The following is a 22,389-nucleotide window of genomic DNA, read 5'->3' as shown; positions in this document are numbered from 1 at the left end:
TTTTGCCAAGTGAAAGTTTCCGACTATCAACAGGATCAGTAAGAGTCTCTGATGCCTCATAGAAATTTTCATCTTCACTTTGATTTCGCTCAATCTTATCACAAGTCTGACCTTGAGTTGCTTTCAAGATGGAAGGTTCATCAGTACTACGAATGAAGAATGGTGCTAAATATAAGGGCTGATTCTGAGTAGCAAACTAAATCTTCCAACTCCGAAACCTTTAAAACAGTGACAACGAACATATCACCTGCTCTCTGTGAAAGTTTAACCTGTGTACACAGATTAATTTATTGGAATAAAAAAATGTGATACATGATAGGCGATGAGTTAATCAAGCCCAAACAAAGCAAAAACCCAGAAAGAAACCACCCCAGGCCCAAGGTGCGGTGGTCCCCGGTGCCACGTGGCGCTGGATAAAAATGTCAACTGTCTCATGTTATCCGAAATGGAACAATTACATCCCAGCCGTCCATATGTAAAGATCCCAAGGCTACACTGATGGAGAAAAGACACCTGACCACACAGCCGATCCAAGCCGTCCAATCACTCACCAACCAAGAATGATCAAATGCTAGGATGAAGAGGTACAAACCCCAAAAATCCTAAATCTTGGTACCTATAAAAAGCCCCAAAAAGAGGGTTTTAAAGGTGGAAAAATATTTGACCGTTACACACCTATACACACATCACTATACATAGACTTCTTCCCTCTTCTTATTCTTCAAGAAACCCCATTCTTATTCTCACGCCGGAGTTGCCAAAGGAAACAACCTCACCTCCGGTTCTGTTTTGTAGAGTCCCCGACCTAGCAGGTTAACCTGCCACGCGGACAGGGCTCTAGCATACGTGAGCGAGGAGAAGACCCGGGAAGAAACGGAGTTAGGGCTCTAGCATACGTGAGCAAGGAGAAGACCCGGGAAAAAACAGAGTTATCAGTACACAAGAATTTTTATAAGCGACGATTCAATTTAGTCATACATGACCACTTAATGCTCGAAGGTTAACATCTTTATTCAACTTATTTAGAGAAGGTATATAGAATAAAAAAAAATGTGATACACAAGAAAATAAAAGCGAAGAATATAAAATGGGTTTACTTCTTTGAGTACAAGATATACTTTTTTTCTTTATACCCCTGCTGTAGCTTCACTCATGATAAATTATTCTAGAAAATTCTAATGTGAAGTAAAGCAGCATCTTGCAAGATATTGTACAATCAGAACAAACATTTTCATGAAAAATAGTAGGGAAGCAAACACTACTAATAGTTCAATACAAAGTCCATAAGCACGAAACCAGAAAAGTACAACTGCATAGACTCCAGGACCAGACAATAGACAAGATACCAAGGCATCCTAACAATCCTCAAACATACAACTAACTCTGAGTAAACAAGGGAACAGACAACAGATCATCTCCAATGTAGCCAACAGCAAGGTTTGCACCCATAGTTCCAAAAGCTTTCTGAATTTCTTGCATCTTCTTATCACGAAGAGTCTGCAAATTTTGCAATTTATATTTGGTTTCATCCATATTAAACTGCAAATCATGTAATTTACTTTTGGCATCATTAATATCACAGTCAATTGCATGAAGCTCGGGAAGTAGGGGCTGCGATATCCAGAGCTGTTCAACATAGTTCAGGCGATTCACAAGCCAACTTACATCAAATCCCAATTTCTGTAAGTCAGCAAATACATCCCTGTACTCAGCAACCGTTTCAGTATCAACCTCGGTCATAGAAATTTTGGCAAAGTCATATACTGAGGTGCAGAACATATTTAGCTTCATTGTACTAAATTTCTTGTTTTTGGTTGTAAAGTGATCAAAGGTTTCTGGGTACTTATCCATTATGGCATTAAGTAGAATTACAAATTCAGAGTTAACAGCATGACCCCTCCATAACCCAAAATCAATATTTCCTGAAGAAGAACTCACATGATCATTGTCGGTCACGTCAACTGAGGAACCAACATTCCTGACCCTGTCATCATGTTGTACAGAATTCTGCACCACATGATCTTGCATCCCCATGCCCACAGTTTCAGTGCAAACCGATTTAGGTATATTTCTATAATCAACCAGCACCTTGGTTGGAGCAACCAAAGGCGTTTGTAGCACCACATTTTGAGATGTCACAGAGGCTGTTGTATGAGGATTCATAATGTTCTGAAAAAGTTAAAAAAAAAATAGAAACTTTGGTGACATATATGGCACTGAGATAAAATACAGAAGCATATTCATATAATACATAAATTTTGAAAGAAGAATTTAGGACTAAACATTAGTGCAACAGCAGTGTAATTAACCATTCGATGCTTTGGTTCCCCAACCAGAAGACAATAATGTCAAGGAAATATGCTTAGTAATTTGTATGAGTAATAAAGTAGTCATGCACTGTTTCTACCTATGAGATATATGACAAGAAATGCGCCGGGCACTGAGAATGATAATCGATTCAATAAATACCTCAAAATGTGTTGTGACAATGGTGGCTGTTGGAGAGGCACCAAGTAAGTAGCTTCTTAAATTGCTAGAAATAGCTGCTTCTTCACATCCATGTGGTAATTTCACATACTTCAAGTTATAAAATGGAGAGGGATAACTTACAAGAAAGGCAGAGATTGATGAAAATGCCTACAAAAAATATGAAAAGAAACAATCAGATATAAAACAATGGTGAAGTAAATTGTAATATAGATCTGCAGTTCAAAATGCACCAACATGGAAAAAAAAGGTAAGGAGGATCATGTGTTTTTCTTCCGGATGTATCTAATTTGAAGGAAAAAAGATCACTCAATAAGCTATTGAGAAATAAGATAATCCATATTAGGCTAACTAAGAAAAGATAACCAGTGTCGATAACCAGTGTCCGCCAGACAAACATGAGAGACAATATATATAAGTTCACCGGGCTCTTACCAATGAATGTTTAAATTTTCTGAAGATGTAGAAGGCATACTCAAATTACCCACACCATAAGTTATAATATCACATATCAAGTATATATTTCATGGAAAAGCAAACACAAGGACAATGATGATATCATTATAATTATATTTAAAATAAAGTTACCTTTATGGTCTCCAACTCAAGATTCAGGATCTTGGCACCACCAAGGCCCGGTAGCATTTTTATAAATCGTCCATGATATTCTTTCAACTGGTTTGGGGAAAAGTCTTGATCATCAATCCAACCCCGCAATTTGATATTTACATTTTCCAAATCAGAAACTTCAAATTTGACTGTAAAGATGCCAACAGAAGTGAAATTTCTGAGTTTTGGTGCCGAAACCACAATATTACTTTTATAACTCTCGCTGTACTGGTAGAAGCGGCATCTGATCTCCAAGTTCACCAATTCAGGACAAGGTACAAAAAAATCTTTCAGGGCAACCTTTTTAAAATATAATGTTAGATTTTGTAGACTAACAAGCGCAGTAAATATGTCGCTCATATTTTTAGGAAATGTCACATCGTGAAACTCTAAACTCTTCAAATTAGGGAAGTTCCAAACCTTTTCGGGCAACTCACACTTAATCAGAGAGAATGTCGTTAAAGCCGGCCAATCGAAAGATAAAGACGACTCTTTCAAAATCCAATCATCAAGACACAAATTTCTCAAAGCAGGCAAACAACTTATACATACGTCCGGTAAATTCTGATTTTCATAATAGATAGCAAGACGACTCAAATGTAGACTGGTTAAAGCAGGCAAATCCCAACAGTCTGATCCCCACACACTACATTCAAGAATCATTCTCAACTTAAGTTTCCTAATCGAATTAGAGCTGAAACTCGATAACATAACCAGCTTATGCTTGTATCGTAAATGAACATTAAGATACTCAACATTACGAGAAATAGCATACTTAACAAACTTAGCCAATAAACCAGGAGTGAGGAACTTAAGTTCCAAATACGAAAGCGAAGTACGATGATTTCGACGATTCAAAACATGACGAGTAAACTTAGCATTGTTTTTATTAACACTAGCGTTCCGTGAATCAGGGTAATCCCATATGAATTTAAGAAAAGGGAGAGTAGTCCATACAAGCTTCCATCGTTTCGAGAGAACGCTGGTTTGAACTGCTAATTTGGTATCAACATACTTGAGAATTTGGTGAATTAGCTCGTCAGGTAATTTACTGATTCTGTCTGCTTCATCTTCAATTGTGATTCTTGCTTTCTTTGATTCACCTTCCATTTTGTTTGTCTGATTCATTCTTGCTTACTTTAGAGAATCTCACCGGATTGTAGCCCTAATTTTATAAAAAAATAAATAGAGAAAGAACCCTAATTTTAAAGTAAACAGTGGTGGTCGCTCATTTTTGCAATTTGGTAAAGTTTACTCACTCGGTCAAATAAGACGAGTATTCAAGGGATTAATCTGGTGTTTGTAAAAAATTTGCGGTATGAAAGAGTCGTACTAGATTATTACGGGTTCGGGCCGGTGTTATAAAAATCAGCCGATTAACCGATTAATCGGAGTTCGGATGGGTCCCGTCTTGATTAATCGTTAATCAGGTCAAACTACCATTTTTTTTAAAATCGGTCAAAACTCAGGTTGTTCGGGAAAAATCGGTCGAATCGGGTCAAAAATCAGTTAAATCGGTCAAAGTTTAAAAATAAAAAAAATTAAGAAAAAATATAGTTTTTTAAAAATAAAAATTAATATTTAACATTTAATAATTAATATTAATATTAATATATTAATATTAATATATTAATATATTGACTCTTTTACATACAGAAACAATCGTATATTCTTATATCCCTAAATTCTCTGCACAAATCCCTATTTGAATTACTCTCAAATCTCAACACTCAACTCGCTTACCCAATCGATTCACAATCTTATATTCTAAATTTATTCAACAATGATTACATCTTTCACATTTGTATTATTTTGTCCTACCCTCACTCGATTTATTTTAAATCTTAAGTTTGAACTAGTAAGTCGTAATTTTCTAACTATGAAAATCTTGAATGAATGATATGTAGTTTTATTTTTATAAATCTTATGAAAGGTTATTTAAATATAATTATTTATTATTATTTATTAAATAAATTACTTCGGATTAATACTCCGATTAATCACCGGTTATCCGATTAATCACCGAAAGGTCCCTCCACCTAACAATCCCGATTTCCGCTTTTTAAAACACTGGTTCGGGCACGATATTCTATTTTTTTATCAGTGTCGCTTAAAATCACATTCATCAATTTTGCACGATTTAACCGTACGAATATAAAGAATTGGTTAAAATGAAATTTTAGGAAAAATTCCACTAAAATTCTTGGGGCATAGTATTGATTTTATAATGATTTTATTTTTTTATATAATATGAACGGTAGAGATTTAATGATTATTATTTGTTATAAAGTGGTTGATCCAAACAATGAAATCATTCAAAAATTTGCATACCTACTTCTTTTTACATGATACTAACATACGTATAGTTGGATTTTTAATTTAATATTTAAAAATTGTGAATTTTAGGTGAACTCGTAGAATACTTTTCTATTGTGATATTTAGATTCTTTTTTCCCTATTAATATTTCTTAAATAATAATTTGTGTTTGTATTAATGCATTGATCATCATTTTATCCGATTAATTATTGAAATATTTCTCTACCAACTAATGTAAATTTTCGTTTCTTATAACATTGTTCTTAATTTAATTTCAGGCATTCGACGTTTCTATCAAAATTTAAGCTAAAATAATCTGAAATATCTTTGTCTGGGAAATGGCCTTTTGTATTGGAGTAAAACGCATTTTTTACTTGCGTTCACTTCACATTTGTTCTATGAACCTTAACATGTGAATCTTGTTATGGCATTTTGTGCAAGAATAACATTCATGTTCTATGAACCTTAACATTTGAATCTTGTTGTGGCATTTTGTGCAAGAATAACATTCATGTGATAAAGTTACTTAGAAGTACAAGGATCGGAGTGCCAACTATTTACCCGTATGTATGAAAATAATATTGATCATTTGCTGCATCTAATTTTCATTGCATGTTTGTTGGGCTTTTGCTGAGCATACCTAACTCCACATTAGTATAATATTACCCGCTTTGGGCCGAGTCCGCATGAGTTTATTTTCGGGCACATCCCAAAAGTCCTCATACTAATGGAGTTATCTGACTGCTTATATTCTAGCAATCTGCCCCACCTACAAACGATGTGGAACAACTCCTAACAATCTCCCCTTCACACATCCGACTCGACACCTGCCGAATCTGCCACCTGATTGTGTAATCTGCTTCCCCTGGACTCATACTGGAATCCTTTTGGATTTCCGACTTCCTCAAGCCCCTACTGGAAGACCCACCTTCCTTTTCCTTGATCTCATACTGGGTAACCCATATTCCTCCTCCTAGGTCCATTCTAGGACCCCGTCTGATTATTTTTGAACAGTTATAACCTGAAACTCTAATACTGATTGTTAGATCCCAAACCAGGGACCATTCTTGACGCATCGGAATAAAACACCTGAAAGAAACTTATTAAGTATAACTCACATTGAGTTCCACCAACAAAAGTTATAGACTATAACACGAAAAAAATGAAGATCACAAAGAAGAAGATGTTTTTGTTGGCCAAGTGAAAGAGTCTTTTTTTGTATACATTGATACTCTGTATACAATATAATACACGCCACTCAAAAACCTAGCTAATTCACTATTATTTACATATCATAATAACCATGGGGCTAGTTTAAGACTTAACCCAAAAATACCTTTTGGGCCAGATATATCCGGTTCAAATCGCCGCACCACGGAGACCTAATCCACACCCGATGCAAAAATCCCTACCCTCACTATCTTCAGGACCTCCAAATCCGATCTCCACCGTTCAGAATTTAGATACCTGAGCTAGGAAGACACTATCCAAAATTCAGGGCGATCCAAGAAAACTATGAATACCTCGATATCTAAACCCCAACCGGCTACACCATTGTTAACATAGTTGCCTACGTACCCAAAGTCGGGATCAAGCCACTGTAGTTCTCATCATGAAGTGAAATCTCCACCTCACCCCAACACCGTCCCGAAAGAAAATCAACACCTGTTGATATTGAGAAATTCCAAAAAATGTTGAAACTTCCTCCCCGCATGCAATGAGACTAAATCCCAAGTTTGCTTTCCGTGTGGAGATTCCATCTCCTCTTCCATCGCGACCAAAGAACTCTCATTATTACTATTCCGAATAGCTTCCTTAAATAAGATAGGCTTATCCTCCTCCACCGAGAGTGCATACTCTACTGCATTAACCTGCCCGTAGTGTTTTAAATGCTTATCTGACCCAAGTTTTGAACCTGTTTATATGCCCGTTTTGGCCTAGCCGAAGCCAAACTTTACCCGAACTGTTATTGTTCGTGTGCCTGCATATTTTTATACAAAAGAGTCTCATACTCAAGCTCATCATCCTCATCATCATAAATATAACCATGATCTTCCTGTTGAATACGACTAGAACCTGAATGATCTTTATATACTATCTCAACCACACAGGATTTAGAAGTCTCAATGTTATTACCACCAATCACCTTAGTTTTCGAGAAGCTACCATAGTATCCTCATTAAACGTAACATCCATGTTGATTACAAACTTAAAATCATCAATAGACCAAAGACGATAACCTTTTATACCTTGTGGATACCCCAAGAATATAGCTTTCTTGGCCTTCGCATCAAGTTTTCCCTCTTCAATATGATAGTAAGCCATGCAACTGAAAATTCTAAGTCCCCCATCTGCATGTTTTCCTGACCATACCTTGTAAGGTACATCTCCATTTAGGGATACACGAGGTTACTGATTAACAAAGCAGCGAGCTGTATTAATTGACTCTGCCCACAATTCTTTACGCAAACCAGCATAGGATTACATACACATTGATTTTTCCCGCAATGTGCATTTAAGTCTTTCCGCGACCCTATTCTGCTGTGGCGTTTTCCTCACTGTCTAGTATCTAACAATGCCTTCCTGATCACAAAACTCCTTGAAAGCACCATATGTATACCCTGTACCGTTATCGGATCTCAGTGTCTTCAATTTTTTACCAGTACTCTTCTCAACCATTGTTTTCCACTTATGTTTCATGAAATAAACCCAAACATATACCTAGAATAATCATCAACAAAAGTGAAAAAATACCTCGTGCCTCCTTTTGAAGTAACTGGAGTCGGACCCCACACATCTCTATGCACATATTCCAATATACCTCAACTTCTGTGTTTGCTTGTTTTGAACAAAACCCGTTGTGTTTATCTTACACACAATGCTCGCAAAAATTCATGCAAGCCTTTTTCATGTTCTTCAACAAAGCCTCTTCACCAAGATAATTTAGACCTTTCTCCGACATATGCCCAAGCCGCCTATCCATAACCGAGTTCATTCACATGGGTCTCTACCACTACCAGTAGCCGCAACAGTTGCACTTTCAGTCAACGTTGTACCCAAAAGAGAATAAAGATTTACTTGAGAAATACCTTTCATCGGTACCAAAGAACCCTAAATAATTTTCATCTCACCATTATGTGTAACAATTTTACACCTACCAGAATCCAAAGTACCAACATAAATAAGGTTTTTCTTCAGTTTAGGGATATGTATCACATCTGTCAATGTTCCCACCACTCATCATGCATCCTAATCCTTGTTAAATAAGTTAAGAATGGCTTTTACAAGCGGTGTAGTTGAAGTAGGAATGTTCTACCGGGGAATTAAAAGAAGGAGATTTATAAAAAATATTTATATTTTTAAAATTATTTATAAAAATACGATTAATGTTGCAAATAAAGTTGGAGGAGGATACTGTTTGAAATTACACACAATATTTCAGATATTGTAAAAGAGGTTGCTGCAAATTGTACATAGTATTTTATAAAATATTTTTTGTAACATGGGTATTTTTGAAAAAACTAAGAAATGAATTAAAATCTGGTGGGAGTAAGTATACACGGGGTTTTAATGTTAAAAGAATAAAGTGAAAAATGAAGAGAAGAAAGTAAAGTAGATTTGGGATTTAACAAAAAGAAGAAAGTAGATGTGTTGCTACTCCGATTATGAAGAAAAAATTAAAATTCACAACTACTGTTCCTCTGATGATGACGAAGAAATTGAAATACACAACTACGAATGAATGCGAAGAACAAGTTGGTAAAGACAGGTTAAGTGGTTTAACAGATGAGCTTATTTATCACATTCAACAGGTTTTGGATGCGAGATTAGCAGTTCAAACCAGTGCTCTCTCGAAACGATGGAAGATTATTTGGACTACTCTGCTTTCTCTCAACTTCACCGAATACACGCAAGGTTTAGACAACAATCAGTGCTCACGTATCGAGTTAAAATTTATTAATAATCTTTTTTCCTTCCGTAATCACGATTTTGATCTACTCAAGTTGAACCTCTCTTTTTGCTTTAAACAACCTCCATCTTTGGTTTATAATGCATTAGCTTACGCATTATCACGCAATGTTTGGCATCTAAATCTGGATTATGTGTATCAAAAATTTCGTTATACGCTTTCAGTTCTAATTCGCTAACGGAACTTAAATTGAGACTATATGTTCGTGTAATATTGGAAACAAATTGTTGGAATTTACCTGCTTTGGAAGCCCTACACTTGATAAACGTCTGGTCTATGATAAGTTTTCTAGCATCCTATTTGACATGCTTGCATTTTTTACGAGATTCGTTACTCTGTGGTTTTGAGTTACCAGAATCTGTTTGTTTGCATGTTTTAACAACTCTATATCTGGCAAGATATCGTTTACCCTTAAAAGCCTAACCAAGCCTCACACTAGATAGTGTAGATTTTTCTGCAAATGCTAACATTTCTTTTCTCGAACTTGTCAATCTACGGAATCTCACATTATTTTTCCGGGAAAGATTAATAAATACCTGCTATATAAATATTCCAGAAGTGCTAAACCTAGAAATAAATGTGGTTAAATATCAAATTGGTCACTCAATAAACTTGAATATCTCAAATTCACCACTGACAAATTCGGTGTCTCATTTAAAACACATTAAAAGACATAAAAATCATTTGTCACCGCTTCATCTTTAAATTAACGGACAGTTTAAAAATGCCGTTTGCCACGTCAGCATAACGGCTAGTTTATTCAAATCAGCACCCGGCTGGCTCCTACATGTCTCCAAGTCAGATATTAGTAATTAATAATAAAATTAATAATAAAAACAAACATAAATTAATATTAACATATAAAAGTAATTTTACAGACATATGACTAGTCAGGGTTATAGAATTGGGGGAAAACGAATTGGGTCATGAAATTGTAACTTCTTAATCAGCTAATTGGATCGAAGATACGCTGTTCATATTTATTTAGGGCGGGTTGATTTTCGCTTTGTAAGGTAAATCTCTTGTCTTTCTCTTTTCAATCAGAATGTATACAACTGTATATGTTCATCATCATGGTCGCTTTGTTCATGTTCCACACTGTGATTATATTGGTGGATTGATTGATGTAGTTAATGATGTAGATCCGGATGTATTTAATTTTCATGATTTAGAGGATTATGCTAGAGAATTTGATTTAGAGGATGTAAGAGGAAGTATGAGCACAAGGAATGTACTCACTGCTATGCAATCAAGGTCTGATGGAGTGCAACCAAAGAGGCCATCAAGGTCTCCTTTTGTGCAACCAAGAAGGTAGGCAATTTCTGATGAAGTTCAACCTAGAAGGAGTGGAAAACTTGCTATGGTAGACAAGTTCACATTCCAGAACACCAAAGAAACTGCTATTCGACTAGATGAAGACTAAGATCCAGTTTAATTATCTATTTAGAATTTTATGCATTAATTATCTAATCATGAGCTACATGTGTAGTTGACAATATTATGGAGATGTATTTTGGATATGAAACTATAATTTTGCAATTCTTACTTTTGAATTAAATATTATGCTTATCCTTCCTTCACATTACATAACATTGATTATTGAACTGAAAAAAGATAACATTACAAACTTCATTTTAACAGAACTCAAACTAAATGAACATTACAAATTTCATCCTAACAGAACTCTTAAACTAATAAAATGACTTGTTCATGACAATCATACTAACTAAAATTACAAGAATCACAGAAAAGATCATAAACTGTCTTTTTTTTTCTTTTTGAAGCTTAGCCTTTTTCATTGCTTTCCTAGACAACTTGCCCTCAATAATGTGTAGTCTTTCCTCGACAAGAGATTTCTTTCTCAATATTTCACCAATAGCATCCTTAGCTCTCCAACTAAATTCAGGTGCACTCCAATCAAAGTAGTCACACCCATCAATATCCTATATCAAAAAAATCAGTTAGCTTGTATATTCAGGATTATAGCTTAATAACAACTATGAACAAAAATAATGATTACGATTACCTTCATTTTAGAACAAACAACAAATCTTCTACCAGGATTTCTCACAGTCCAAGAAATCCTTTGCCTAACCCGTTTCCCGCACCAACACACCTTATGATCCCATTGTTGAAATGAATCCATGGACGAACTTGTTGATATGTTTGACATAGGACTTTAATTAACAATGAACCCAATTGAAAATCTATTTTTTCTTATGAATCCTAGTATAGAGATATACATATATATATAACTGGGGGTGAGGGACTGGGAATATGCCCGTTATATCTGACTTAGAGAATGTAGGAGCCAGCTGGGTGCCAATTTGGATAAACTAGCCGTTATGCTAACGTGGCAAACGACGTTTTTAAATTGTTCGTTAGTTTCAGGACGTAGTGGTATGGATGATATTTATGTCTTTTAATGTGTTTTAAGTGAGACGTCGAATTTTTCGGTGGTGAATTTGAGATATCCAAGTTTATTGAGTGGCCAATTTGATATTTAACCCGAAATAAATGACTACACCACCTCTCTTCATGACTGTGGGATCATCGTTTTGTCATGGAAAATTGTCAATTTCAGTTCTGTTGGTTACTTACCAATGAGACTTGAAGTTTTCGAGCTGAAGAATGTCAATATAAAACTACGGGATAACATTGAGTACAAGTCTATTGAACCAACAAAGAAGATGCGAAAGTATTTTTGCCAGGTTACTCGTATGTTTCCGGTACTGAGTAGTTCCAGGATTCTTACTCTTGAATTAGAGAACATAAAGGTAACTTCATATATATTTTTTTCGATAATGTAGTCATTAGTTATTTACCCCGTTTCTTACCAGTTCTGGTTCAAGATATTAGATAATACCGGTTTGTATAAAAACTGCACTGGTTCATTTTTGGCATGCTAGATATTATTCTCTTTTTGATTGTTTGTCGGTCATTGGTCATTCTTTATTCTGATCCTCCAATACCCTTTGACCTAATTTATGATAACTTGAAGATATATCTCATGTGCTTCCCTTTATCAAGAGGTTCTTATTCCCTCCCAGTCATATCTATGATTGTAGTACTAATTATATGTTTAATACGTTAGGCTTTAATGTGATATTGCAAGTATATGTCAAAAGTAATATGATATGGCAGATTATTCAAAAATACATATATGCTTCTAATTATCACTATGAAATTATCAAGTGCACAGTGGTAGTATTCATGTGTTTCCTTAAAGGAACATAATTATCTACTTCTGTTTATGTTTTACAGTGACTTTTATCTGCAGAAGCATACAGTGGAGTTAGGAAACCCATGGCCAACTGGCTAGCTATCTTTGTTGACTGTTGTTGATTTAAGGTTGATGTTTTACTCAATTTTATCTGTTTATTTTGTAGGCACTTTCGGTTGTTTCAGAGTTTCTTGTCCGCTCTCTTCCTCCATTCCATAATTTAATATATGTGAAGGTACCACCTGGGTATGAAGAATCAAGTATGTCTGCTTACCTCAGATGCTACTTACTTGGTGGATCTCCAAAAGCAACCATTGTTACTGTACTGCCTAAGGTACTTAAAGAATCTTTTTATCTTCTCGATAAATTGTTGCATTTATTGATATTTTTGTAGGCTAATATTATGCATGTTGCATTATGTGGAGTCCCTCCCATTATTATGGGTCATATTAAAGTCCAACTTTAGATGCCTATATAGCCTACATCTAGCTACTGTGTAGTGTACCCAGGTTTATAGTGTACATCAGCTAGATTCCAATATATCAGCTATTGCTTCCCACAATGGTAATCCTCAACTTATATTTTACTCACTGAACAGTGAACAATGTATTGGGGTTAAACCCAATATGTGATATGAGTTTGGTGATAAAAGACATAATTAGAATGGGTAATAATTATATTTGTTGATAATTATTATCATAATGGGATTGAGTAATAATTGTATGTGTTGACAATTATTATCATAATGGGAATGCGTAATAATTGTATGGGCAGATAATTATTATTGTAATCAGATTAGGTATGTCTTATTGGCTAAGTTTGTGATGGCTATATATATATAGTCATGTTATTGTTTTGATGTATGCTTAAGAGATGTAGTCGTCTTAGGTATCGTGTGAGAGATGCTTGAGCATTGGTTGGCTCAAGTATCAGTTTGGGACACCATTGAGGTGTTATGTATTGATGTATTATTGATAATTGTTGTGATTAATAATACAAGTTGGCATGTGGGTTTTCCACATTAAATATATTGTTGTGTGTTTGTGTGCGTACTCTGTATTGGTAGAATTGAATCTCGAATATGTGTGTGTTTCCTCCTAACAAGTGGTATCAGGAGCTGAGGTTCGAGGTTCGTGATGAATTGGGTTGGAGGAACGTTCGAGGTTCAATTGGTATGGTGGAGTACGTTGATGGATTTGCTGACAAAGTTACGTGCGGTATGGCGGTTGACGTGCACCGTGGATCAATTCGTTCGGTCTCGAGGTGGAAGATGGACGGGATCATTGCAATAGTTTTAATGGTTTGATGGTTGATCGACCAAGTGAAATTTTTGGATGATACTAGTGATGTTCTTCAAAAGAGGCCGAAGGATTGTGAAAGCAAGGATCAGATGACTCAATACTGAAAGGAGGCACTCGTGGTTGATGCACGTGATTTTGTAGATGGATATGCCGTTAGGATGAAGAACGGTAGTTTGGAGTTATTGGAGGTCACTACACGGCCTTAGTGATTCTCAGAAGTTGGAAGCAGAGATGAATGGATTCTTGTTCGAGGGGAGGCATCGGCGAACGAACGGATGTTTTGATGGTTACCATTCATCCTGATCTAGAGTATTGGGTTGAAGGGGAGGATTGTTGGGGTTAAACCCAATATGTGATATGGGTTTGGTGATACAAGACATAATTGGATTGGGTAATAATTGTATTTGTTGACAATTATTATCATAATGGGATTGAGTAATAATTGTATGTGTTAACAATTATTATCATAATGGGAATGAGTAATAATTGTATGGGCATACAATTATTATTGTAATCATATTAGGTATGTCATATTGGCTAAGTTTGTAATGACTATATATACATATTCATGTTATTGTTTTGATGTATGCTTAAGAGATGTAGTCGTCTTAGGTGTCGTGTGAGAGATGCTTGAGCATTGGTTGGCTCAAGTATCAGTTTGGGACACCATTGAGGTGTTATGTATTAATGTATTATTGATAATTATTTTGATTAATAATACAAGTTGGAATGTGGGTTTTCCATGTCAAACATATTGTTGTGTGTGTCCTCCATATTGGTAAAATTGAATCTCGAATATGTGTGTATTTCCTCCTAACACAATGATCAGTGACCATAAAATTCATGGAAATAATGTTTCTTTTATTATTCAGTGTTCAAATTTAGATGGTAATACATTTAAACATCCTTATGAAATTCCTTTTTCCAACATCCTTTTAGACATTATAGATGTTCCTTTGTGGATAAGTATATTATTTCACCTCTGAAGGCACTAAGGAAATAAAGAACAAGCGTTGTTCAATAAAATTTAAAAGTTGTTGCTTTTATCATGTTACATCTTACTAGGCTTTGTAATGTGTCCATTGGTGATGCTGTGCTAGAGGATAAACCAAGGGCAAAGTTTGACATTATTGGATTGGTCCGGTGTAGGCTTTTGCACCATGCTGGCGTATCATCTTAACATCCATAATTTTTTTTATGGTGACAGATGAAATTAAAGTATTCTTTATTGTTTACATTATACCTTCTTTCTTGTTAGGAACAACTTCTTGTACTATAAATGAAGAATGAGGTGAAGATAGAATAAGTGGTGTGCCTGATAAATCACCAAAAGTATTCTTTCTGTATAAATTTATGCCTTCTTTCTTATTAGCTACAATTTTTTGTACCATAAATGAAGAAAGAGGGGAAGATAGAATAAGTGTGTGCCCGATAAATCGTCAGGTCTCTCCTTTTTAAATACGATATTTTCAGTTTAAACTCGTATTTTTTTAAAGTGATGGAAGCTTATTTAGACTACTCTTCTTTTACTTAACTTCATAAGGTACGACTTACAAGTACTAGCACCCCAAATTCATCCTACTTTTGTTCTTCAATACCTGTGATGCTGAGATTTAGTTCTTTGACTAATTTTTATGTCACTAGAACCATGAACGAAAGGCATTGAAGCTGAATCTCGGTTTTCAATTTTCCCCACATTTTAAGTTTGGTTTGCATATTTATAACTTACACTATTGTGCACAATCTTCTAGAAATAACTGTGGATATACCGGAGTTTGGTGTTGGTGATGTTAAATAATTTATCTTCAGTTCTACTTCCCTAAAGAAACTCACTCTGGAGTCCATGTAATAAGTAATAGTTGGATTAGAAAATTGTTAGGATTTACCTGCTTTAGAAACCTTACCCTTTTCTTTTCTATATTATGTTTGATCTTCTTGCGTTCTTTACAAACTCTCTTTCTTGATGGTATGGACTTCATATTTTCTTTTAGTTTTCCTGCTTTGACAACTCTCATGCAGAAAGGTGCATATTGCCCCCAAGATATTGGTACTTACCGGCTTGAAAAAGATATCTGATGTGCATGCCTTGTTGAAGAACTCTTATAGTTCTCAGTTTTGAGTTGCCAGATTATGTTAATTGGTCTTCTTTTACAGCTCTCTATCTAGCGAAGTGCATGCCAACCTCAACAGTTTATGATTTCCTAGCTTAAACAACTTTTACACTGGATGATGTAGTATTCCTTACAAATAGGAGCGAGTTTATCTCTGTACCTGTCAATCTACGGAATGTCACCTTATTTTTCAGTACAAACATAATGGCTGACTGGGTTATAGTTTATCCCAAAGTGATTAAGTTTTGAAGTTATTCATTTGTATCTCATGTTACATCTTACTAGGCTATGTAATGTGCCAATTGGTGATGTTGTACTATAGGCTAAAGCAAGGGCAAATTTTGACATTGTTGGAATTGATCTGGTGAGGCTTGTACCATGCTGGCGTATCATCTTAACAACAACCTGATTTAGTTCCGGATTTATACATATACATCTACGTCTTCTTTCTTATTTTTTCATCTTTAGTTCTTAGATTTTTTCCCTGAGATCATTAACATTTGCATATATTTTGTAATTGTTCAGTAGTAGAGATTTCGATTAGCCTTGTGTAAATGATTCAGTTTCAAGACTGAGGGAACTTGCATATGTTTTAGATTTTCAGATTTCCCCTAATTTTTCCTCTTCACTAATTACTAATTGAATTCCCTATGTTCGAGTTCTCTCAGAAATGTGCATGTAATTGCTTTAGTAGCCAAGGGCTCCCCTATTGAACACTTTTAGTGCATAAAGCCTTTTACACAGAGATATAATGGATAAACAATTTCAAATCAATTGGTTAAATCTCCATCTTACGTGTGAAATTGTTGTTCAAACGGAGATAAATTTATTCACTTTATTCTTTCCTTTACCATCAAAACTTCATCATGCATAATAACAGTAAATGTAAATTCTTTTTTTTCATAATATTTGCTAGATGTTATCTAGTTGATATGCTTCATGATTTGGTCTTCTTTTGGGTAATCTTATTTTTTCTGATAATCTACTTGTGTTGGTGTACAAACACCGTAATTTACGGATATTATATTACTTTTAAGCTTTTAATACAAACAAAGCTTCTTGCAATAATTTGTTTTGGTTAAGTGATTAATTTGGGTTTTGCATTTCTTGTAGGATGAGTTGATTCCTCAAATGTTACCTGTAAGCTTAAACACTCAGAAATTGTTTCCAGAAAATATAACGGCAACTCCCAGCGATGGACAGGCGAGCTCAACAAAGGGGAGCAGTGATCTTGGGTTATGGCAGGGCTATATGGTTAAATATGAGTTTATTGGCCTTCTTGATTGCATAGCAAAGTAGTACCCAGAAATCTTTGACTGCTTTACCACCAAAAGCATGGAGTTGTGCACGTTAAAACTAAATATGTTGTGTGTCAGTCAAAACCTTTACCAATACTTCAATGACTAAGATTGATGCTAAGATGTTAACAGAGTACATGGCTTTATTTTCTGACTTGTAAAGATCTTTCAATGTCAATTGGTAGATTGACCGTTTGAACTATATTGAACAATAATTCTCGCAATCCCTAAAAGTAAATCACAAGATCTGCATGCTCTTCGAAGAAATATGATAAAAGAGATTCATAGTGATAGTGGAACTGTGGGTGCTAGCCTTTATGGGAACATTGGAGATGATATGTTTTCTGATCCTTGATTCTTTATATTAAGTTGTCATGCTTTTTTGTTATGTTTCGACCATTCTTTCTATTATTTTCTAATGACTGTTGGTTTTATGTTTCGGAACTGATTGGATGTCTTAATATCTTGTAAATGTTCTATGAGAAAAATTACTTTCCTTTTTATTCATCGACTCCACTTTAGATTGATTAATACCTAATGGGTAAAGGTTATAACTCATCAATATTTGTTGAAAGAAATGGATAGGCAACAAACGTAGCTTATGATGGTATGGAACATAGAGATGAATTGTATTTCTTTAGGCATTCATTTGGATCGGCTCAAGAGTCGAGAGTTCCTTCATCTTGATATTTAGGATGGACCGATTACCTTCACAGGTAGATTCGATTCCTATTAACAATATTTTTTTAAAGGATGATAAATAAAGGGGTAAATCTGTCATTTCACGAGAATAAAATGTTTTATTAATATTATGGATATGTTGGACTATTATAATAGTAAATATAAAAAAATATAATTATATATTATTAGTAAGTCTCAATAATTAAAATACAAAATATTTATTTGTTTAAAGATACACAAGCATACCTAATATGTATATAATTAACAAACACATATGATTTAAGCGATTCCCGGTACTTTCCAATAAGAATAAAAAATCTCATAAATTTTATCACCATGTTTTCTTGTAATAAAAAAAACTAGCATAATAACCCGTGCTAGACACGGGTCATTTTCTAGATTTTTTTGTACACCATACAATTATATTAGTAAAATTCTTGATCGTTTTCTTATTGATAAATATTGTATAACGTCTAAAACATATCAAATACAAGTTGAGTATTTATCAATGTGTATAATTTTCATGTAAAACATTAATAACATTCATAACGTTCTTAATATATCATTAATCATAATACATATTTTCTTGTTTGTGTCGTGTAATTTATATTTACCAAACAAATACAAGCAGGGTAGTCAATGTACGTGTAAAAGGAAAAGATTGAAGTTAATCCATTAAATATTGTCAATATGTTTATAAAAAGAAACTAAAAATTTAACATATATGTATATTACATGGTCAAGTAAATTTTTTGAGTTTTGGTCAAATAAACCCAGAGGCCGGAGTAATGAGATATTTTATTACTAAAGTCATTACTAATTTACAATTACCTTGTTTAATTTAAAAGGATTAGTAATGCATAATTAAAGTGGTCAAGACCTGTAATGATAATATTCAACAAAGTAGAAATTACACTATAATTTATATAAGTTTGTTTTTTAAGAAAAATGTTATTTTTTTAATTCAACGTTTATGTTGATTTAATATTATTGATGATGTCTTAATTCATTACTAAAGTTGATCTCGGCCGTGTACTTAGCTTTTATCCTCTTTATTATACAAAGTTAATTTTATAAGATGTCAAATAATTGTTAATTCGTATATTAAAATTGACATAATCTACTTAGTTTTTAACACATTGAAAAAAAATTAAATTTAAGTCATTCTTATTTTCAGAAAATAGAAGACTTTTGTTATTTTCTTCTAGTATATATATCAATGACTCTTATATACATCATTAAAATTGAATCTTTTAATATCGGTAAAGATAAAGTCACACATATGTATGTAAATTATTATTTATTATATTTTCGAGTAAATTATGTTGGTCTCGTTTATTTATATGCTAGATATCTTCGTCATGTACATACCTTATTGTTATTCAGTAAATTACTCAAATAACATGTATTTATGATTATTCAAAAATTATAATTATCTAATAAATAAATTACAATTATTTATATATCATAGTCGTAGTAGCACTGATAATCAAACAATATCTATTTTTACTTAATAGAGCATCAGTCATGGATGTGACATAAAAGTAATTCATATATCGTAAAGATAACTACTGATATTCAGAAGTTTTTTTTTCAAGAATCTGAATATAAATTTGCACTAATATCACCATTCAAATCATTTTGAAGTTTCTTTCATTTATGATTCTAATATTTCTTTTTATAGTAAGTTGATAACATTATATATTATTTTTCTACAATTAAATATTTTCAATTTGATGATTTTTTTAAAAAATATTAGTTAAAGTTGTTAATTCTTTCAAAATATCGTTAACATTAATTTTTTTTATTTAGATAGCATAACCATGGATTAAATCAAATAATACAATATATTATAGTTTTAACCTTTTTTCAAATAATTCAAAATAGTTTTACAATATTTTCCAACACTAAATATTTTTTTGTAAATTTATTATTGCTAATTTTAAATATATTTTTTTCCAAAATATTGAATTCTATAAATTTCCAAATTTCTTATATATATATATTGAGTTAAGTTCTATTAATTCCTTGTTTTTAGTTGAGTACGGGAGTCCATATATGTTCTGCAAGTAAAATAGTATAATTTTTTTTTGTAAAACGTATTATAATGTAAATCATGTTCTACAAATATCACTATTTTAATAAATATATCTTGCAAATCTCATACATTTGACAAGTTGAACATTGCAGAACATTGTTATTAGAACATGAGCAGTTTGAAGAATATACGTATTCACGTTGTAGAACACGTAAATATTCAATTCGTTGAACATTAATGATATAACACCATAACACACGCTTATATCATGTAGTTTATTATTTTAGTTTTTAAATTATTAGAAACATAAAACCTGAACCATTAGATTGGATTGTAATATAAAGTTAGGATTTTGGACTCCAAAAATCCATAAAAAAATAGGAATTTTATGTATCTGATTACTTATAATAACCATATCAAATTGAATAATATAAAATTTAGGATATGTCTCACAAATATTTGAATATAAATATATCTTTAAATAAATAACACAATAAATAAACTATTTTTTATGATGAAGCATCAAATGTCGTACCATTTTTCAAATAACATGTTAATGAAAATTAATAATTTTACTTTATAGTTGTAGTTTAATTTTTTCTAAAGAGAATGAAAAAGTAGGACTTTAGGAGGACCTCTTTATAAATTCACCATCATTGAATAATATTTTAAACCTAATATTTTTAAAAGTGAAACATTAATAAATAAATCGATTTAGTATACCTTCATAGTTTTAATGAAGCTTGTGACATCTCATATCAAATTTTGAATATATTTAAATATTGGGTCAAGTTCCATATGTAATAATGTAAAATCAGTCGGTTAGTAATTTTGATATATAATATCAATTGACTTGATCGTATAAAGAACTCAAAATTATTAATTTTTTTTTAATATAAGATATTATAAAATTTATTCTTATTGGTAAGATATTCTCGTCGAGCTCGTAATAAATTTATTAAACATAGATAGTGATGATGTATTTTCGGCTGGGTCAGGTAGTCAAATTTCAAGTATTTTTTCGAAGTGGGTAAAATTCTGATTTTGAAGCTATTAATTTTGATACATATTATCAATTAACTTGATTCAAGAAAGACCTCAAAGATATTAATTTTTACCAACATAAGATATCACAAAACTTTTCTTTGTTGGTAAGATTTTCTAGTCGAACTCGTAATTTAAATTAAACCTAGGTATTGATGTGGTATTTACGAACGGGTCATTAGTCAAATTTTGAGTATTTTTTGAAAAATGGGTCAAGTTCCTATATTGAATTCGAAATAAATCAAAATACGCTAGTTATAACTTATCTAAATATGTAGTACACGTATATATTATTTATATAAGTGTATCTCTTTTAAAGATATAAAAAAAATTAATTATATGTACAATTTATTTTTTATTAAAAAATATATATTAAAAATGTATGAGATATACTTTTCAAAATAAAATTTGTTTAACAAATAAAGGAATGATCCGTTTATGTACAATGCTTAACTTTGTGTCTCAAAATCAATTATTCAAAACTAACTCTACAAATATTTTAATATTTTAGTAATCATGTTTAAAGTTGAATAAATTGTCGCTATTTACGACACTCACATATTATGTGTATGATAAAAAACTTAAGTAAAAGTGTGGTGTAGTGGTAAGGTGATGTGTTTGTGAATGTAAAGACTCAGGTTTAATTCCTCGCAACAACCTTTTTTATATAAATTTAAAATTTAAAGGTAAATTAGTAATTTTAATGAGACTTTTTAATCTCATGAATATTATCATTATGTTCTCTTATTATATATAGAAGAGAAGATTAGAGATTCGATCACATGAAATATCTAATATGTTCTCTCTCGCATGAGAGTCGGCCGCCCTACATTCTTCTAACCTTAACCGCTATACCTTCTTTTCCGCTCTTTCCACCCATCTATATCTCCATATTCATCTCCATCTCCTCCTTTTGGTTACTTTTTTTTCAATAAAATCGAGATTGGTTCTACAAAATTCGAAAAAATCATTACAGTTCTTCACTTTAGTTTTCAGATCTACTAAGACAAGAGTTTGGATTTTATAATAAAATTCAATTTTTGGATTCAAAATCTCTGATCTAACAACATATTACAATTTGGTGTTATTTCGAGACTTTTGAATTTTGAGTTTTTTTCGTATTTTTCTTTTTAAGTTATTATTTATGTGTTTGATTGTCTTTATGCGATGTGTGTCGTTTTGTGCGACGTGGTGGTTGTGTTGAAAATGAATTTGACGGTGTATTGGGAGATCTGGATATTTCGCATCAACAACATCTTCGGCAGGTCTATATCTGGTGTCCAACAGGTAGATAGTTGGGTTGCGCTTGG

General features: G+C 32.8%; 1 protein-coding gene across 3 annotated transcripts; it reads right to left on the bottom strand.

Annotated features, from left to right (window-relative positions):
- Window positions 1-1,068: 1,068 nt before the first annotated feature.
- LOC141686739 (F-box protein At5g03100-like) lies at window positions 1,069-4,368 on the bottom strand. 3 transcript variants are annotated; one of them, XM_074491789.1, is made up of 4 exons: window positions 3,076-4,368; window positions 2,470-2,637; window positions 1,939-2,169; window positions 1,069-1,680 (listed from the first exon to the last, which is right to left on the bottom strand). In XM_074491789.1, the coding sequence occupies exons 1-4, from the start codon at window positions 4,222-4,224 to the stop codon at window positions 1,378-1,380; spliced, it is 1,851 nt and encodes a 616-aa protein (XP_074347890.1). In that variant the 5' UTR covers window positions 4,225-4,368; the 3' UTR covers window positions 1,069-1,377. The 3 variants fall into 3 exon arrangements, with proteins under 3 accessions (XP_074347890.1, XP_074347889.1, XP_074347891.1); XM_074491790.1 differs by having other exon boundaries at window positions 1,538-1,702; XM_074491788.1 differs by having other exon boundaries at window positions 1,069-2,169.
- Window positions 4,369-22,389: the final 18,021 nt, after the last annotated feature.

Source organism: Apium graveolens, chromosome 9 (genome assembly GCF_009905375.1).
Source record: "Apium graveolens cultivar Ventura chromosome 9, ASM990537v1, whole genome shotgun sequence".
Taxonomy (NCBI): Eukaryota; Viridiplantae; Streptophyta; class Magnoliopsida; order Apiales; family Apiaceae; genus Apium; species Apium graveolens.
Note: the sequence above shows the minus strand (reverse complement) of the source record. Positions and strands in the feature narration are given on the sequence as shown.

Coding starts and splice junctions, on each gene's coding strand:
- LOC141686739 (XM_074491788.1), bottom strand. CDS start 4,224: ATGAATCAGACAAACAAAATGGAAGGTGAATCAAAGAAAGCAAGAATC. Junction 2,638..3,075: donor TTGAGTTGGAGACCATAAAG/GTAACTTTATTT, acceptor TATTTTTTGTAG/GCATTTTCATCAATCTCTGC. Junction 2,170..2,469: donor TTGTCACAACACATTTTGAG/GTATTTATTGAA, acceptor TAACTTTTTCAG/AACATTATGAATCCTCATAC.